This window comes from Sus scrofa, chromosome 2 (assembly GCF_054392235.1).
Source record: "Sus scrofa isolate SSC_HxYL_T2T_F1_AM1 chromosome 2, Sscrofa_HxYL_maternal_Yorkshire_Landrace_v2.0, whole genome shotgun sequence".
NCBI classification, from domain to species: Eukaryota; Metazoa; Chordata; class Mammalia; order Artiodactyla; family Suidae; genus Sus; species Sus scrofa.
In genome coordinates this window covers 37,045,896-37,064,761 of record NC_139384.1, presented here as the reverse complement: position 1 = coordinate 37,064,761, position 18,866 = coordinate 37,045,896, and the positions used below count along the sequence as shown (strand labels likewise).

The window sequence follows — 18,866 nt, the reverse complement described above, 5'->3', positions numbered from 1 at the left end:
ACTAAGCTGCCATTAAATATTTGTTACTGTTTTACTTATTAAAATTATTAATATTGTAAGTGGGGCAACAAACAATTTCTGTTGCAAAAGTACGTTTTCAAGAATGCCATGCAGAAGTTGAGGTGGTTCTTTGGAATGATAAATGAGAGTAGCAAGTTGGCCATCTTTCTCTTGACTCTTTTTCTCTTTCTTTGTCTTCTCTATATGGGTGTTTCCATTTTCCAAAGCTCAGATTGTCCAGGGTCCTTGCTGCAGGCCTATCTGATACTCAGAGATCTTGAGTCTTCCCTCTTTGGGACAATTTGTGCAGGAAAGAGGGAGGGAATAAATTAAGTAAATGGTAAACCAGTTCACATCATATTAGTAATGACTTAAGTGATTTTTTTCTCCATTTTCAACAAGAGGTGTTCAGTGAATAAAATGAGTAAAGAAGCAAGAAATACAAACTTTGTGTATTCTAATGACCCCTCCAAACCAAAAACCATTCTCCATAAATATAGACCTATCATCATCATCATCAAGCCATTTAACATTTTATCATTATTTATTGTTTATAAGTTACTTCTACCTATTACTGGGTTTAATCCTTAGTCTTTTAAGTTAAATAAAGGTGATTGTTTTTGTTTTACATGCAATCTTTGTATCATTTTTATAAATTCTATGAAAATATCTAAGTATGTTATTTAAAAAAACAGCTATAGATAATCATACTTACCTGTGGTATTTGGAAGATGAGCAATTTATCTAGTTATCTATCAGTCAAATATTTATATATTATATATTATTTCCTATCTCAATCCATAAAGAGCCACTTCAGTTAGGCAGAGTCTACTCTTTTTTTCTAGTCTCCATCCTTTTCCCTTTTAAAATCATCTTAGGTTTACTAACACCCTGTCCTTCTTCTTGATTCCAGTACCACTCTGACAGTGCAGCTAGCTGATGGAAGAGGTTTTACCTGAAGCTCAAAACATCTAAAATCTTTTAGCGTTCTGGTAGGACCTGTGGATGAGTTATGCAGGCAGTTCATAATATCACAAAGGAAATGATTAATAATGAAATTAAACCTCAACTTCAGGAGAAGTGTGATGACTTGGAGAAAGGATGAGAGAGGAGGCACTGACAATTCAGTTCCACTTAATCCTTCATGAATGATAATAAAGTTTCATTTTTAATCATGTCCCCAGTTTTTCTAGAGAAATTGCAATTTATCTGAAGATCTCAATTTAGAATATTGGCAATACTTTCAATTCCTCTAAAAAATATATTGTGTGGAGTTCCTGTCATGGTTCAGGGGTTAACAAACTCGACTAGTATCCATGAAGAGACAGGTTCGATGCCTAGCCTAGCTCAGTGGGTTAAGAATCTGGCATTGCTGTGAGCTGTGGTGGTCACAGATGCGGCTCGGATCCCGCATTGCTGTGGCTGTGCCATGGGCCAGTGGCTACAGCTCCGATTGGACCCTAGCCTGGAAACCTCCATATGTCACAGGTGTGGCCCTAAAAATACAAAAGACAAATAATAATAATAATAATAGTAATAATAAAATATATTGTATAAGCTAACACAGTGACCCCAAGGCCAGATTTGTCGCTTGTTTGTCAACTTGAAACCTATGCTTTATATCCTTCAGAAGTTTGCCAGGGGACAAGGTAAAGAAAAGGTAGTCCTGTTATATCAGCTGTCCTTCACCAAGTGACTGATGAATTATGCCAACAGTTTGTCTCTTGATTCTGTTTTACTAAAGACCTCTCCTTCCCACTAGAAGCAGACATGAGAACAAAGTGAATAGAGAATAAAATTATCCTCTGCTACTCACATGAGTGTCTGTGGCTCAAATATTGCTCTAGATGGTGTTACCGCAAGTACTAGTTTTTTTTTTTTTTTTTTTTTTTTTTTTTTTTTTTGCTTTTTAGGGCCACACCCACAGCATATGGAGGTTCCCAGGCTAGAAATCCAATCAGAGCTACAGCTGCCAGCCTATTACCACAGCCACAGCAAGGCAGGATCCGAGCCACATCTGCGACCTATACCATAGCTCACTGTAACGCCAGATCCTTAACCCACTGAGTGAGGCCAGGGATGGAGCCAACAACCTCATGGTTCCTAGTCGGATTCGTTTCCACTGCACCACGACGGGAACTCCAATAGTTCCTCTTTCATACTCAAAAATATGCCAGTTAGGGAGATAAATTATGTGGTGACATTAGTGCTGGTTAACACACATGTCATAGCTATTGACACATGAAATCACATGAATGCAGAGAGACAAGTAAATATTTACTTGGTGCTATATGAGACAAAACTTAAACAGTGTCTAGATGCAAAGCCACGATAGCTGCTGACTCTAAAATCAAAAGTCTTTTAATAATCCAGACTGTTTTAAAGTTTTACATTTAGCTTTAGAGATCTATTTTACAGATACTGGAATTAAAGCTAAGAGAAATAAAATGTACTCAGATGCATTCCTTAGGAAGTAACAAAGCGCATATTTCAACTAAAATCCTTTGAGGTCAAGACTGCATGCTTTCCTAGCCATCTCCCTATTTGGAAACCTAAGACCAAGCATTATACTATACATGACAATCACTACACTAAAGGTACAATTTGGTGATGCATCTGTTAAGAGAAATAGACTTATAGAATAGGACTAATAGTTGGGGAGACACAACTAATTGACATGAAAGAATCACAGAACAACTCAGAATTCTCTATAATTAAGTGCTGAATTACTAGGTAAGAATAAAGAAGTTCAGAAGAGACTTCGTGTGGGCTGGTATATACAGGGAAGAGTTGGCACATCTTCTGCATCTTGGAGAACTTGGGTGATGAACAGCAGGTGGAGAACATTCCCGCAAGAGAAAACAAAGAGAAGTATTTTTGGTTGTTTTGGTGAGGCAGATCAAGGCATATATTCTGACCCCAATCTGAGAATTTGTGCTGGGGAATCAAGAGAAATCAGGTGGGTAAATTAAGCTGGGACAGATTATGAGAATTTTTTAATGTTTAATTTTGTTTTACCCATGTATATATACGTAACTTTACATAAATTCATAAATGCGGTTATACATACTTTTGAATGTACACTCATTTTTGTTTTCCCCTTTGTTGGCTTCCTTCCCTCCCTCCCTGCTTCCATCCAGCAGTGTTAACCCACACCACACCCATGTTAATAACCTCCCTGGGTAGCTTTGTATCTATTTGAGCCCTGTTCAAATAATCAGATTTCATGGTAGGATAAATCATAATTTACCATATTGCTGGGTCTGAGTTTTGTATCCAGTGTTTTTCTATCAAGATCAGTGATGTAATAAACACACTGACATATAGGTCTTCATTTATGGCTGCTGTGTTTGTATGGAATAGACCTCTAGGAGAAGAATTATTGGTTAAAATAGGTTTTCATGCTTCACAATTCCAAAGCAGTGTATGACAGAATGCTTTTTCCCAACATGCTCTATAAAAATAGGTATCATGGCTCCTTTCCATTTTTGCTAATGTGAAAAGCTTAAAAATATACCTTGTTATTTTAACTTATATTCCCCTGACTACCAGAGAAAATATTTTCCCATTTTAAATTATTTATGATTTTTTTAGATTATGATCTGAGAATGTATTCTGAAATACTCTACATTTTTCCTTTTTTTTTACTGTTTCTTTTTTCTTGCCACCCCCTTAAATCTAAGTATTATGGAATTGGGATTTATCTTAGAAATTGGAATTTCTCAACTTTAGGAGATTTTGAAAATAATGGTCCAAAAAGGGATTTTGGAAGATGTGATAGCCACCAGCCAGACCTTCTGTAGCACTGATACGGCAGACAATCAGGGAATCTGGGGTGGGACCACAATGGAGCTCTGGTGGAGCAACCAACAGAACAGCTGTTGCCTCTGTACTTGCTGGCAGCATGGCATTTTGGTAGAGAGCTGGAGGCAGAAGAACAAGGGTTTGTGAGAATCGGTCTGCACCTCTGTGTCATTCTGTCATCGCTTATACACACAACGACCTTCAGAGTACAGTGGCTTCTGCTTCCCTTCTAGTCATGCACAAATTTCTCTATTAGCTCTAACCTTGCACCACACGGGGAAAGCAGTTCTGCAAAACATAGTTGTAGATTAGTGAGGTTGACACAAAAGGTAATGTGATGATTTGATCACAAAATGCAAAGATAATGTATGGACTTATAAACTTCTATTAAATGAAGTTCATTGATTGTATTAGGTCATTTGGATCTTTGTTTACTTTGGTCTATTAATTTTTTTTTGTTACTTCCCCGATATAATTATTTTTCTACTGTATAGCATGGTGACCCAGTTACACATACATGTATACATTTTTTTTTATCACATTATCATGCTTCATCATAAGTGACTAGACAGAGTTCTCAGTGCTACACAGCAGGACCTCATTGCTAATCCATTCCAAAAGCAATAGTTTGCATCTATTAACCTTAAGCTCCCAATCCATCCCGCTCCCACCCCCTCCCTTGGCAACCATAAGTCTATTCTCCAAGTCCATGATTTTCTTTTCTGTGGAAAGGTTCATTTGCAGCAACATGGATGGAACTAGAGGCTCTCAAACTGTGTGAAGTAAGTCAGAAAGATAAAGACAAATACCATGTGATATCACTTATATCTGGAATCTAATATACGGCACAAATGAACCTTTCCACAGAAAAGAAAATCATGGTCTACTAATTTAAAATTGTTTAAATTTTTAGAGAAGTATATAGTGTCTTACATTACAGTTGCAAATTCATTAATTTCTTGACTGTCTAATAGTTTTATATTAAAAGTTGTACAGTTTGGTGCATGACATATATGATTATTATACCTTATTTATAAATTATGCCTCATTTTTACATATGCTGCTATCATTTTTGTCTTTCTAATCTGAAATTCCATCTTGACTGATATTAATATTGCTAAAATTTGCTTACTTTTTAATTTGTGTTTATCTGGAATCACTTTGGCCACCACTTTATTACTTCCACTTAAATAGTTTTATGTCTTAGAAAGTACATGTCTTGCTTTTGATCCAACACATGTTTTTTTTTAAGTGGGGAAAAAAGTGAGCCTGTTTATATTTGGAATATTTGCTGATACACGTTTTAATCATTTCATTTTGTTTCAAACATACTATTTATGTCCATTGTTGAGTATGTCTTTTCCTTTTCCTTATTTTTCCTGGTTTGATCAAGGTGCAATATATTTCATTTGTTTTCTTCTTTAAACATTTATGGTTTTTTCTCATTCATTAAATTCTACTTTAATTTTCCTTATTCTCTTGATCAAATGCTTTAAATCTGTTATTTTGTCTATTATTTTGTCTATTAGATTATTTGTCTAATAGATTATTCTCTATCTCCCTCTTGTTTTATCCTCTCCCCAACAGAAGAAGGTCTTAAGACCATTTTCACTTTTCACTTTTCCTTCTCTCATTAGATTTCTGTAACATTTTTACTTCCCCCTGCCTCAACTACCTGGATTTGTTGAGAAAATTGATAATTAACTAGAATTTATTTTATAGTGTTTCCTTTCTTTTAAATATACTTTAATAGCTCTTATATTAAGTATCCCTGGAAAATATATTATTGTTCACTTGAATTATTTTGATAAATACATGTATAAACATTGCTACTATTATATTTTATTCTTCTTTTATCTTGAGATATTTCTTCTAATTCATCGTTGTTTGTAGTAGAGTTTTTCCAAAGGTGTTAAATAAAACAAATTATGTAAGTTATATATTCCTCAAATTATTGAAAATCCTTAAATATCTTCCTTTACTTGAGAATAAATTATATCTTGCCTAGATACATGATTCTGGGATGAAATCATTTTCCTGATGGGTCTGAAGAAGCTATCCTAACCTCCAACATCACAGATTTAAAGGTCCATCTTGTTTTTCTTACTCAATATTTTAGAGATTCTCAAGTGACAAAATTTGGGGATCAGAAAATACAGTCACTAGTGTTAATAAGCAAGCTTTCCTGAAAGAGTCCATATGCAAATTCTTTTTATTGTGTAAAAAGCAACACTAATTTTTTTTCCAACTGTTTCAACAATTGTTCTATGATAAAACACCACACATTTGCTATCTATTCTCAAAGAAATTATAAAAATGTTTCTTCTCATGTAAAGCTTGCAAAGACTAAAATTACATATCCTGGCTCAATTCAGCATGTAGATACCAGCATATAATTGTTAAATGTACTGAAAAGAAAATATGTAATTTTCTCCCATAACTTGTAGAAATTATGGGAAGAAAGGGAGATCTTTATTTGATATAAAATATGATTCACTGATTATTTTCAACATGATATAATGTGATAAACTATTCAGTGATGCTAAAATAGATTCCTTAGATTTACTTTAATGAATACAAAGGCTATAATTGACACATTGGTTATTGATACATAAACAGTTTCAAGTAACCAATATTTATTTTTAAGTAAATTCAGTTCTCATTAGTTAAATAATTAATTCAATAAATTTTCATCTTATAACTTTTGTTCTGGCAAACTCTGTCTTTTTATCATTCTATGATGTTTAATTTCAGATGCCACCCAAGTTCAGTTTGCACAAAGCTTGTGTTTGTAGATGTGCATCAGTGAGGATTTTATGTACTATTTGCATTATTTTCCTGTAGAGGGGAAAGAGGAATAACCCTAGTCAAGCCAGCCATATGGATTACATTTCTGAAGTCAAAGTGCCTGAAATTCTCTTCCAGCAGATAGCAATTCTAGAATATGAGAAGCAGAACAGACCTTAGGGAGTATCTAATCCATCCGCCTTATTATAGATGAGACACCTTGCGCCAGGAAGGAAAGTGATTTTCACACTCTTAGCATGCCAGTTTATACAACAGGATAAGTATAAGGGCTTTAGACTCCAAAAGCAATGTCCTCCTTCCACATTTTCTGCTAGGTTGAAAGAGGGCCCCATACCAAAATGCTGATTTTTTTTTAATTTCAAATTTGTAGCATTGGTGGCTTAAAATGTCATGATGAATTTTTCTATTCAGATTATTTTTTTTTAGGGCTGCACCCATGGTATATGGAAGTTCCCAGGCTAGGGGTCAAATAGGAGCTGCACCTGCTGGCCTTTGCCACAGCCACAGCAACACCAGATCTGAGCTACATCTGCAACCTACACCGCAGCTCACAGCAACACCAGATCCTCAGATTATTTTTAAACACTTAGAATTTTGTATTTCATTTTTACATTTATTTTTCTAACATAAGTAATACATATTTGATGGTTAAGGTAACTGTGTAACTTACTGTCCAAAGCAGGACACTTTACTAAAGTTTGAGACTATTAATAATTACACTACAATAAAGGCAGCCCAGAACATGTCACTCTGGGACTAAATGGAGAATAAAGTTAAAATATAAGTAGGTAAAATGAAAAAGTATTTAATTCACTTGTATCTCCTTTGTGTAGCCTTGACCATATTTTGATTTTTACTATTATGTCTATGTATATATAATATTTAGAAAAGTTGATTTTATACTGCTACATTTGTTTTTCAGTCCATTTTTTTTTGCTTTTTAATATAATTTTTAAATTTTTTTCCATTATATACAGCTGTTTAGTAATAAAAATGTATCAGAAACATGTTTCCTGATAAATATTCATGCACACTATATTTTTAAAGGTCAGTATTACATCATTAATATCTTCGGACAAAGAATAAGCCAGCAGCACATTCCTTGCTCCAGCAGGACTTATTATATTCAAATAGAGACCACAGTTGTTCACAACTGGTCACCCCAGGTTATCAGAGGTCAACTATATATTATCTTTGAAAAGTAAGTTGGTAATTACAAACTCCTCCTTCATTTCCATTTTCCTACTGGCAAGCACCCAATGACCAATACACGACAGGCCTACACAAATCAAGCAGAAGCATCAAGCTATCTGAAGAGATTCTAGACACAGAACCAGTACCAGCACACCCAGAACACCAGCTGAGTATTGGCTGTGCTCAAATCATGGAAATTCACCAAAATATAGTAGAGTAGTAGATATGATCAGAGTGTCAGTTTTAAGAGCTTCAAGGATGTACAAACACAGAAAATAAATAATTATTACATTAGATTTTTAACACAACATAAAAAAAGCCTTTATGAAATTATCTGCCTGAAATAAGTAATATCACAAAGGAAGGCGTATCAATAGTCTTGCATGCAGATCTTAAAAGCAATTATATATATTATATATAGTGCTTGAAATGATAACAGTCATATTCTATAGGAAATAGATGAAGTTAAATTCACATCTAATTGGCTTTATCATGACTGGATATGAATAAAGGAAGTCTGCATCCTCGGACCTGCATTGTTCTGGGGCCCTGAAGGATAGGTAAGGGATTAAAAAAAAACAAAGAAAAACAAACTTGGTTAGGATAAGTTTTAGGATGAGTTCCAGGTGAAAGAAACATCAGCAACAAAAGCAGAGAGGCCTAGGAGGAAGAAATCCATTGTAGGATCAATAGTTTATGAAGGAGAGTATTAGAAACAAAACTGGAAAGTGGTGAGAGCATGTCAGGGAGCTTTTGGATAGTAGTGGACTTGATGCTATAAGCAACTTAAAGAATTCATTGTAATTTTTGCATCAGGGACATATGAACTATGATTTGATCCATCATCACCTCCTTTGTCCCACACATCTGCCTTCTCTTGATGTTGTCTTCTTAAGCAAATCATCTTAAGTTCTTGTCTCTTGAAAATACTTGTGGGAAGACCTTATCAGGCTAGCTTTAGAGAGAGTAGAGGTTGCTGATTGTCTTCCATTGCTTTTTTGAGTCTTATGCATCCATCAATAATGTCACTCCTGAATGCTTCTCTAAACATATAGTTTGTATTTGAGCAGGACTAACCAGCCTAATTCTGTTGTGATGCAGTCACAAGTGGCCAGGAGCCATTGGCTTTTTGGGAAGCAGTTGTTAAATTGCAGTCCAACCTTCCATTTATCACAACATATGGGTTTTTAAAGAGATTTTTTGTGCCTTTAATTAGACTGTGAAAGCAACTAGAACCAAATGAGTACTTAACGTATTAAATATATAAACTATTTTAAAATAATTTCCCTTGGTGTTGCCTAAGAAAGAAAACAGCTTCTCAGGGTACCAAACAAGCTTCGTTCATTTTCCTCTTCTTTTTCTTTTTCTTATTCTTTTTTTTTTTTTTTTTGGCCACCCCTAGGCGTATGGTGTTCCCAAGCCAGGGCTCAGATCCAAACTGTAGTTTTGATCTATGCTGCAGCTGTGGCAGCACTAGATCCTCTAACCCTCTGTGCTGGCCAGGGTGTGGGGATCAAACTTGAGTCCTGGTGCATCACAGACATCCTATTGCATTATAGCAAGACCTCAAAAAAAACATTGTTCTTGAAATCATTTTGCATTTTAAAATGTATTGTTTTCTTTACTTTTTTATTAGTAAGTGTTGATTAAGCTTGTGTGACTGAAACTACACTGATGTCTGGAGAAACAGATACTCTACATTCAGTCTGCTCTCAAGGAGACCATAGTCTCCCTCTAATAGTTTCTTACAGGGAGATCTCATCTTTTCTGTTCCTTACTCCTTGCAGATGAGCCCCTGCCAATGTGACATGGCTATTTCATTTTGCCCATTAATACCTTAAATAACTAGATTCTAGAAAGGGAATGACCACAAAGAGAATTTCTGTCTCTATTTTTGTTTTAATTTAGGCAATGAGAAGCAGAATTACGATTTCAGTTTCAATTAAAGTCAGTGATTCAAGACCCAAAGCGGTAACAGTGGAACTCTTCTTGCTATGAGAAAGAACAATACGGGGAAACATAAAATTGGCTGAGCTGGGAAATCATATTTTGGAATTCAAAGGAATGAAAAAGCCTCTCAGTTATGTAAAGAATAGTGTCCCTTACCGCTCTGGGAGACAACAGTTAGCATGGGGCCTGATATATTAATTACTTAAGGAGGATAGGAGACAGGTGGTGAGCAGTGGGAGGGCAAATGTAGCAGAAACCTCAAGGGGAGAAAAAAGCCAGGTTCCAAGATTAGAAAAGAGAAAAAAACAAACTTGGTTTTGTAGAAAGATAGATATAGAGGTATTTTAAAGATATATGCATTTAATCAAGGTAAAATCAATATTATATTATTTGTAGGAAGTATGACTATGACAAACACACAAGGAGGTATGAAAGAAAAAAATCAACCCTAATCCTAACTTGCAAAATTAATTATTCTGGACAATTTGGTATGTTTTTTAACTATCTTTTTTTTTCTATTTTGCAAAATGTAGTCACAATTATACTACATATACTAATCATGCTCCCTCACTGAAAAATGCATGAAATAAATGTTTCTTATCATTAAAATTTGAATAAATAACTTACTCAAGAGCATATATCTAGCAAATAAAGTCAAGATTTAACCCAAGTAGGCCAACTCTGGTTTTGAATCTCTGTGTTCCATATTCTGTTTCCATTGCTATGATGAACATGTATCACTTATTCCAAAATTCTTATTTTTGTGATAGTTCCCAGACATGGATTTTCTCTCTTCCTTCCTCTTTTTGTTGCTTTCTTCCTTTTGTTCTTTCATTCCTTTAGTCATGTATCCACATATTAAGCATAGTGATGGGCTCTGGGGATACAAATTTAAATAAGATATGCTCCCCATTCACAAAGAGCTGCTCCATCTGGAGGGAAGGCAAACATATAAACAATTACTTTCAAGATATGTATAAATTCTCTGTCAGAAAATAGGAATTAATTTACTCAACATATTTTCCACTGTGCATTAAACTGCAAGAAAATTTTTTTAAATTTGAAGTAAGTTTGAAACCAAAAATAGCAAGAAAAACTAAGCCAGCAATAGCCTTCCATACCTAATGAGGCTATTTAATTTTCTTAAACTTTCTGCAATGTCGATGTCCATATAAAGTATTTCCTAAAATCAAATCATAGAAGATTTAGGAATTCCCGCTGTGATGCAACGGGATAGGTAGCATCTCTGCAATGCCAAGATTCAGGTTTGATCCCCAGCTTGGCACTTGGGTTAAGGGATCCAGGGTTGCCGCAGCTTACAGCTCTGGCTCGGATCTGATCCCTGGCTCAGGAACTCTGTAGCCATGGGGCAGCCAAAAATGAAAAAAGAAAGAAAAAAATCATAGATTTATTTTTCAGGAACATCTTTGTTCAGACCCCTCTTTCTGCACTCTCCATTTCCAAAACACACAAACTGTCTTTCTTTACACCACACACACACACACACACACACACACACACACACACACACGCATGCACATACGCACTCACACAGCTTTTCCTTCTCTTTGCATTGTTTTTCCTCTAAAGCAGATGGTACATGAAATTTTCCAGGCCCCTCACAAAGCTGTTCCTCTAGCAACCTTCCTTAAAAGACTGATTTTAAAACAAGCAAATATGTTCTTTTAGTCCCCTCCTAGTCAATCTGTCAGTCCAACCTAAAGTGTCTCCAATTAAAAGTAATAAACTTTATGAGAAGTTAATTTAATCACAGCTGTACTGCAGAGGTTTGGGTGCAAGGGTGTTAGAAATAATGCCAAACTACTTTTTTTGGGGGGAATAATAAGGTTAAATTCTTTTTAATGAAGTTCAGATTCTTAGTCATTCCTAGCTCCAGTGCATACTCCCTTGCCTCTTGCTGGTTGTGGTTGGAGAAAATCAGATATTAGCAGAAAGAAGATCTAGGAAATTGAAGATGTTCCCTGTACCTGGAAGTGTAGAGTAGAACCAGAGGCTTTTAATTCTTTCAACTGCTTCTCCTTATCATGAATTTAATTAATGCTCACATTTCAAAACTATTTCTGATTCTAATATCAGTGATTTAAAAGGATTTGAAAAAGATCAGATCCATAGGGATCATAATTACAGTATCTAATATTTTGGGGTGTTAGTTTCCTGGTTTGAACTAATCCTTAAATACATTTCCTAGTTTGATCTTCACCTAGGAGGACTGAGTTGTATTAGAATCCAATGAATTGGGTTGTATCAGAATGACTTGTGAGTTGTGTTGTATTAGAATTTTAATTAAATTAGGAAAACATAACAAAAACAGGCAAGTTATTTATTGCTCTGGGTTTCAGAGCCCTCTTCTACAACATATATGTAAAAGGACCTTTTATGAATAATGTCTCTCAGATTTGTTCCAAATATTCAGTTGGAGATAAACTCCCATTGAATTCATTTTTCTAATCAATTATTTCCTCAGTCTCTGTATCCTGAGCTCTTACCGAATGCTTAACAATTTCTTCTGTAGGACCCTCTGTCATTCAAGAAAGCTGCACATCCTTTGCTCTGTCTACCCATTTTTCCTTGCTTCAGATGACTTCAGGCCCATTCACTTAAAACTCGGGAACAATTCTGAGTCGTAACTAACAGGATGAGCATGGCCAACCTATAAAATACCATGAGAAATAATAATAAATTGCAGTTTTAGAGTGGTTTGGTGTGCAGCCATATATAAGTGGAGCATCTCCTTGTGCAAAACAGCATCCTTTACTGCTCCTGGATCATGAACCACTCATGAAATTAGAGCATATATGCTAGTAGCTCAACTTACTTGAGTTTTGAAATTTTTGAAATCTATTTTTTCTATTCTTATCTTCCTTTATTTGGATCTTTCATTGCTTCTGAGTTGATTTCACAAAACTTCAGAACTTGGGAAATGAGGGACTCTTCTACTCTGTGTCTGTTCAGTAATATGTTACATCTTCCAGGTGGAATTTAAGAAGTTTAATCAGGCAGTAGTGGTAAGAGGAAAAGAAACCACCATACTGAAAAATGTGTTGAGTGGCTCCTCATTCCTATTTTGGCTACTGTTTTTGGCCTTTTGAAAGTAACTTCACTTATTTGGGTATCAGGTGCATTTTTCTCTAGAGTAAGGTGTTGGTTTACATGATCTTAAGAATTTGTAAAAAAAAAAAAAAAGAATTTGTTGTGCTGGGCTTCAGTTTCTTTTGTAACATTAGAATTAAAGTAGTCTACCCACTTTATAGGGCTTTTATGAGAATTAAGGTAAGTATCAGAGGTAGTATTTTTTCAGCACCTGTTACTTAGTAGCTGATAAATGATTCAGTGTCACTATCACATATGGCCCAAAGTCCCAAAAGCTGAAATACAAGAGGAGAACTCAAGTGTAATGTGCTGGACATTAAATATTGTTTATCTAATAAAGCCATTATACTGGAAAAGTGGAGGTTACCTATATTTTCCATATTCAAGTTTAAAAGGAAAAACAAGAACCTTTGTTTTCCATTGCATTCCTCTCAGAACAGAAGCCAACTTTGCCCTTCTGTAAGTGCTGGTGTTACAGACCAACTTTTAGGAAGTCATTGTCTGTGCCTGGATGTAATAACCAGTACCAAAACTTGAAAAAGAGGGATTTATTAGCGGTTCTATAGATTTGCTAGATTTACAGTCTCTAAGAAAAGTTCCCTCCCACACCTAGCATACCCCACATAACGCCCACCCACATTGCGGCACTGGACACCATTGGGATGCGGGGCTATTCCGCGAATAGCCGCTAAGGGGAGCCGGACGCTGGACCGATCTAGCCGTTACCATGACAACGGTGGGCGCGCAGCCTAGGGAACGAAGTGCCGGCTAAAGCAGGTGTCGGATTGCAGTGCGCTCGTGGATGTTCCGGGATTGCATTGAGCCCAGGAGCCTCTCACAGTCTGGCTACTGGTACTCCACTTCTCTCTCTCAGACAGCTTCTTAAACCGGCGGGGACGCACTGAATGAACATGGTCCACCATTCAGGCTCGATTCAGTCCTTTAAACAGCAAAAAGGTCAGTCGGAATCTTGGTCCCCCATCCCTGTGGGTGTCACATCCCCCTCTGCATGCCCTTGCAGTTGTGTAGGAGCATCCTTTCCAGACTAATGCGATGCAGAGGTGGAGAACTCTATGAAGTTGGAAAAAAAAATGTTCTTCCATTTTTTTTTTTTTTTAATGCCTCTTCACTCTGCATCTGAGATGAGTCTGGTTTCTGAGCCTCCGCACGGTCCCTGTGAGAAGCGGAATTCGTCATTTCGGGGACTTGGTTTTATGTATATCTCTGCTAAGACTGTTTCAATGCAATGCAGTAAACCAGCTTAGTAGGGGTTTTCCTACCAGCCCAATCGTGCTCTGAGGTTGAAGACAGAGATATTGGACTAGGTTTGCCCCAGTGTGTGATTCAAATGGCGAGTAAGCTCCATCTCCTATTTGAGACGATTTTACACATTCCTAGGATAAATTAATTTTTGGACAGTTCCAGAAGTTGGCTTGATGAAGGGGCTCTGAAACTTTCTTGGAAAACTTAATGTTTCCTGTGTCCTTTGCTTGGTTATGCATTTCAGGTGTTTTTATTTTTATATAATTTTTTAATTGTTGATAGATTCCTCTTGTAGGGCCTTTACATTATCTCCCTTAGCTTCTCCTTCAAGTTGCTCACTGGATGCAGTAATGAGTCTATATGCTCATAGTCAACTTAAGAATTTTTCCAGGTTATTCTCACCCTTTGGTCCTTGTTCCTTATTTTATTTAAAAGCTTTTAAGAGAGCATAAATATTTTTGATATATTTCCAGTTTTGTGAAGTTTATCCAAAAATTAAACAACATATTGTTATTTTATTGAATTAATAATGCTAATTATGCCATAGTTGACCATATAGTACCTAAGACATGTGAATTCCAGAATGATAAACCTGCTCATATAAGTGAATTAAATATTTAAATATCCCTACTCCCCCTTCCACCCAGATGTTATCCATATTTTTTGGTCAACAGTTGTTTCTATGTAGCTCTTTGCCTTTTTCTGTAAAAAAAAAAAAATCCACCAGGGATAATTTAGGAGGGATATCTGCATCAAGCAGAATATTGCACTAAACAAGCTTTGCATTGCATAATTTTATACTCTGTTCCAGTCCAACTTCTCTAGTCTCTTTAACGAATATGTTGAAATTGGGAGTGAGGTGAGAGACTGTGTAGACAAAACATTCAGCTAGTATGCAGTTCCACTTTAAGTCCAAATGTTCCAAAGAAAATTCAGTTGTTCAAGAAGTTGTATTCTCTTTAATCATTTTAAACATATACACACTTTTGAAATGAAGACAATTATAGGAACTTTGCCCCAGCTTCATATGATTAATATCCTCTTTTGATGCATGACTATAAGTAACTTATGTCTGGACATGAAATCTTGAAATAGCCCCCACACAACTTATTATGTATAGACACATATTGTGTTTGTAAAAGCAAATAATTGCCAACTTTAGGGCGAAATGTCATTCTCAAAGTGTGTGAAAAGAAAATATGCAAGTTCTGGAACTTCATGTGGTTTCCTTTATGATGCATTATGAGCCATTTATTTTCAAGACTTCCTTTACTTTTTGGCACAAAAGGTAACTTTAGCAGAAAGATAAAGATGTGGCAAGCAGATGGGTAGGAAAGGAAGCATCATTAAAGTGGTTCTGGTTAATTGCTTCTTAATCCTGAATGGATATTCAAAAAAGACATATCAAACTTAGGGTTTTCTGTTTTAATTTTACAAAGAGAGAGAAGCAGAATACTATTCTAGATGCTTTCTGACCTAGGAATCATGAGACAGAAAACTTTTTAGGCTGCTTTTCAACATAACAAGAACCTGAAAACTTCACATTAAGTGGAGAGAATTCTGTACTGAAATCAGAGTCCAGAATTCTAAGTTTTCCTTTGTAATTGGTTTAAAAGCCTTGAGTAAACTTTTTAACTTCTTTGCACTTTGCCTTGTATATAAATATGAAAAGACTGAACACCTGACACTTACGGCCTTCCTCTGTTTCATGGGAAAGGCAGGTGCAGTGTGAAAGCAGAGGTGATTTTTTCCTGGGCCAGATAAGAGGAAAGCCCTACTTCTAGGTCATTTTTAGGAAATAATTTAGCAAAGTAAACCAGTTTATGAGGATTTTTTTTATTTTAATCAATCAATAGCAATATATTTTTGTGATCTTGATTTCTACTTTGATACCTAGAAATAGCCTGAAATACCCAGAAAACACCTTTGTTAAAAAAACTTAGAAAATGTTCACTGTCACTTGAAAAAAGACACACTATAATCTCTCAGCAGGCTTGGAGACATTCCCATATATGTGAGAAATACATAGTAATCACTCATTGATCCAAACTCTCCCACTGATATTACTGAGTGTTTTTCAGTAAATCTATATAGGTGCCAGAATAGTTATATGTGAAACGAAATACTTTATGTTAAGACCAAATTTCTCCTTAAATTAATCTATGATCTTCATTTTCAGCCTTGGATTTTAATCCTACATATCCTTCTTACAAATTATCTTCTTTAATATCTCTAAGCCTCAGTCACCACCTCTGTGAAATGAAGATGATAATATATATGTTACAAAGTTATAAGATATTTAGGAATTTGCCACACAATTGGGGTTCAAAATATAGTTAATAATAATAATAATAGTTATTGTTATTCTTCACAAGTTCATCCATCTCAGTGGTTCCTTATAATTAATTGCCCTTTATTTTCCTTTGTCTGACTCAGTTTTATCACTTTGGAGTTTCTTATGGGAAACTTCGGGATTCCAGACGGACTAAGGATTCCTTACAGGAGTCTCAAGTTGCAGTCACAAACTACTCAATCTACATGCTCATTCCTCAAGATAACTTCCCCTAAATTCCCATAAAGTAAATTTAGATATTAATTTTTTTCATAATTTTAAAATCCCATTTTGGAGTTCCAGTTGTGGCTCAGCAGGTTAAGAAGATGATCTAGTGTTCGATCTGTGGCCTCACCTAGTGGGTATTGCTGAAAGCTGTGGTGTAGGTCCCAGAGGTGGCTTGGATCTGTTGTTGCTATGGCTGTTGTGTAGGCCAGCAGCCGCAGCTCCAATTCAACTAGCCCAGGAACTTCCACATGCTGCAGGTGCAGCTGTAAAAAGAAAAAAATAATTCAGTTGCAAATAAGTTGCATTAATTCACTCTCCATTCAGCTCATATTTAGCAGGCTCTAGCTGTATGCCAGGCACTGTGCTGGCGTACAAGAAAACTTTCATTTCTGATTCTGTTACTGCAAAAATCTCCTTCTTCAGAGAACTTTATAGAGGAGGGGAAGTTTGAGGTGTTTGCTAAACACAAACTTTATGGGAATTATAGGCAACTCTGCATTTTTCTAGAACAATGTTGACATTTTGTTTCTCAGCCATGCCAGTTAAATTTTATTTTCTGAATAAAAGACTCACATATGTCTTTGAATTTTTGTTTAAATTATAGATTGTTTCATTAAGAGGCATAATAAGTTAGGAAGTAAAACATGAGTATCTTTGGCTGAAGTGAGGGGAGGGTGGGGATAGGATTATTCTATATTTTACTTATTTCTGAAGTTCCAAAGGTAAATTTGAATATGTTATGCTTACAGACAACTGGGAGTGTGTGTTTGCCTTTGCCTTAGCACATGTTGGAGGAACATATTAGCTGGCAAATCAGCAGTAATTTCTGGAAAAAGTCCAACTGTGCTCCTCAGCCTGGCTTGCTTTGTTTCACTTGATTTAAAATGGACTCATGTGTCATACAAGAGTGGGCGGGAAAAGGACAATGTTGGTTCTGGCTTCTGTGTGGCTGTTATTTACTAATAGAGCTAGTAAGACTTTCAGAGAAACCATAGGTCACATCAAACACAGCCTGTTCCAAAAGACTTGGTTGAATGAGATCAGCTAAGGCTGTTAAGTGATTCATCACTATCTTGAAGGACATTGGGTTCAACATGAAAAGAATGTTTTTAATATTTCTACGGAATCAAGCACTTTCTACTGAAATAAGTGGTGATAATAATCTTTATACTTACTTGGGGATTTGCAGATCACAAAGCACTTTCATTCTCCTTTTCTTGAAATTAAATTATTCGCTGTCACAGGGGACTTTCTATAGAGCTGCTTAGCAATCAGCCTGCTTTGTACCCATTTCCTATTTCATAAGTCCAAGAAGGCACAACTGGGGAAAATACCTAGTTTCGGAATCTTGGATATTCACAATTTAAGCCTCCTTTTCCCTTCACTGATGTTTTTAGGACCTAGAATTTGCCTACACTCTTACTCAGGTGAAACTAGAGAAAAATCTGAAGCTATTTACATGCTGACAGAAATGCATTCATACACTCGTATTGACACTCCCTGGTATTTTGACAGTCTGTTCTTCTATTTATGACTGAAGAAGAAAAGGCATTGTCTCTTGTTAAAATAGTTCCCAGCTATATAGTGAAAACAAAGTTGGGGGAAATATTTTAGTGTCAGAAAATGTACTGACTGGTACTCAGCCTGGTACTGAGTAACAATCCAGATCACCAGAAAGAATTGAGTATCTGATCAAATCAGGTCTTCTCCTTTGTTTCTTAATTTTCACCCTTGCCTTTCTTTCCCTCTACAGGGGGTTTCCTAGATATTTACACTCTCAGTCCAATCTCCTAGTAAATGTGAGCCAAACTATGAAAAGAATGTAGAGCTATTTCAATTTAAAAAACAAACACATGTGTCTGAGACCATTTCTTAACAATGAATACCTGAATACCTCAAAGAGGACTTACTATGTTACTTCAAAGTAAGAACACTGATATTTAAAATGATAACTTTGAATGAGCAACAGTAGTATATATTATGTGATAAATACATATCCTAAGGAGTGACGATAAGTGATAAAGTTTGAAAGAAATCATATCCAAAATAATCATAATGTAAAAATATGAGTGTTTTAAAGCTATCTAGAAGTTCGGTGACCCAAAACCTCACATCTTCCTGAGGATTCTAGAGAGCTGAATTTTCATTTGAATCTAGGATCTACATTATACTGGTA

The 18,866-nt window shown here is 35.7% G+C and overlaps 1 protein-coding gene across 12 annotated transcripts in view; it reads left to right on the top strand.

Moving 5' to 3' along the window:
- The window catches only part of ANO3 (anoctamin 3), a 483,543-nt gene that overhangs the window by 183,613 nt on the left and 281,064 nt on the right, over positions 1 to 18,866 (top strand). For 3 of the 12 annotated variants that reach the window (XM_085011607.1, XM_003122910.6, XM_085011615.1), the window contains exon 1: positions 13,626 to 13,824. The exons of the other annotated variants lie outside the window; for them this stretch is intronic. In XM_085011607.1, the coding sequence (XP_084867733.1) occupies positions 13,773 to 13,824 (52 nt within the window). In that variant the 5' untranslated portion in view covers positions 13,626 to 13,772. Of the gene's footprint in view, positions 1 to 13,625; positions 13,825 to 18,866 lie in introns of those variants that run through there. 12 annotated transcript variants of the gene reach the window in all.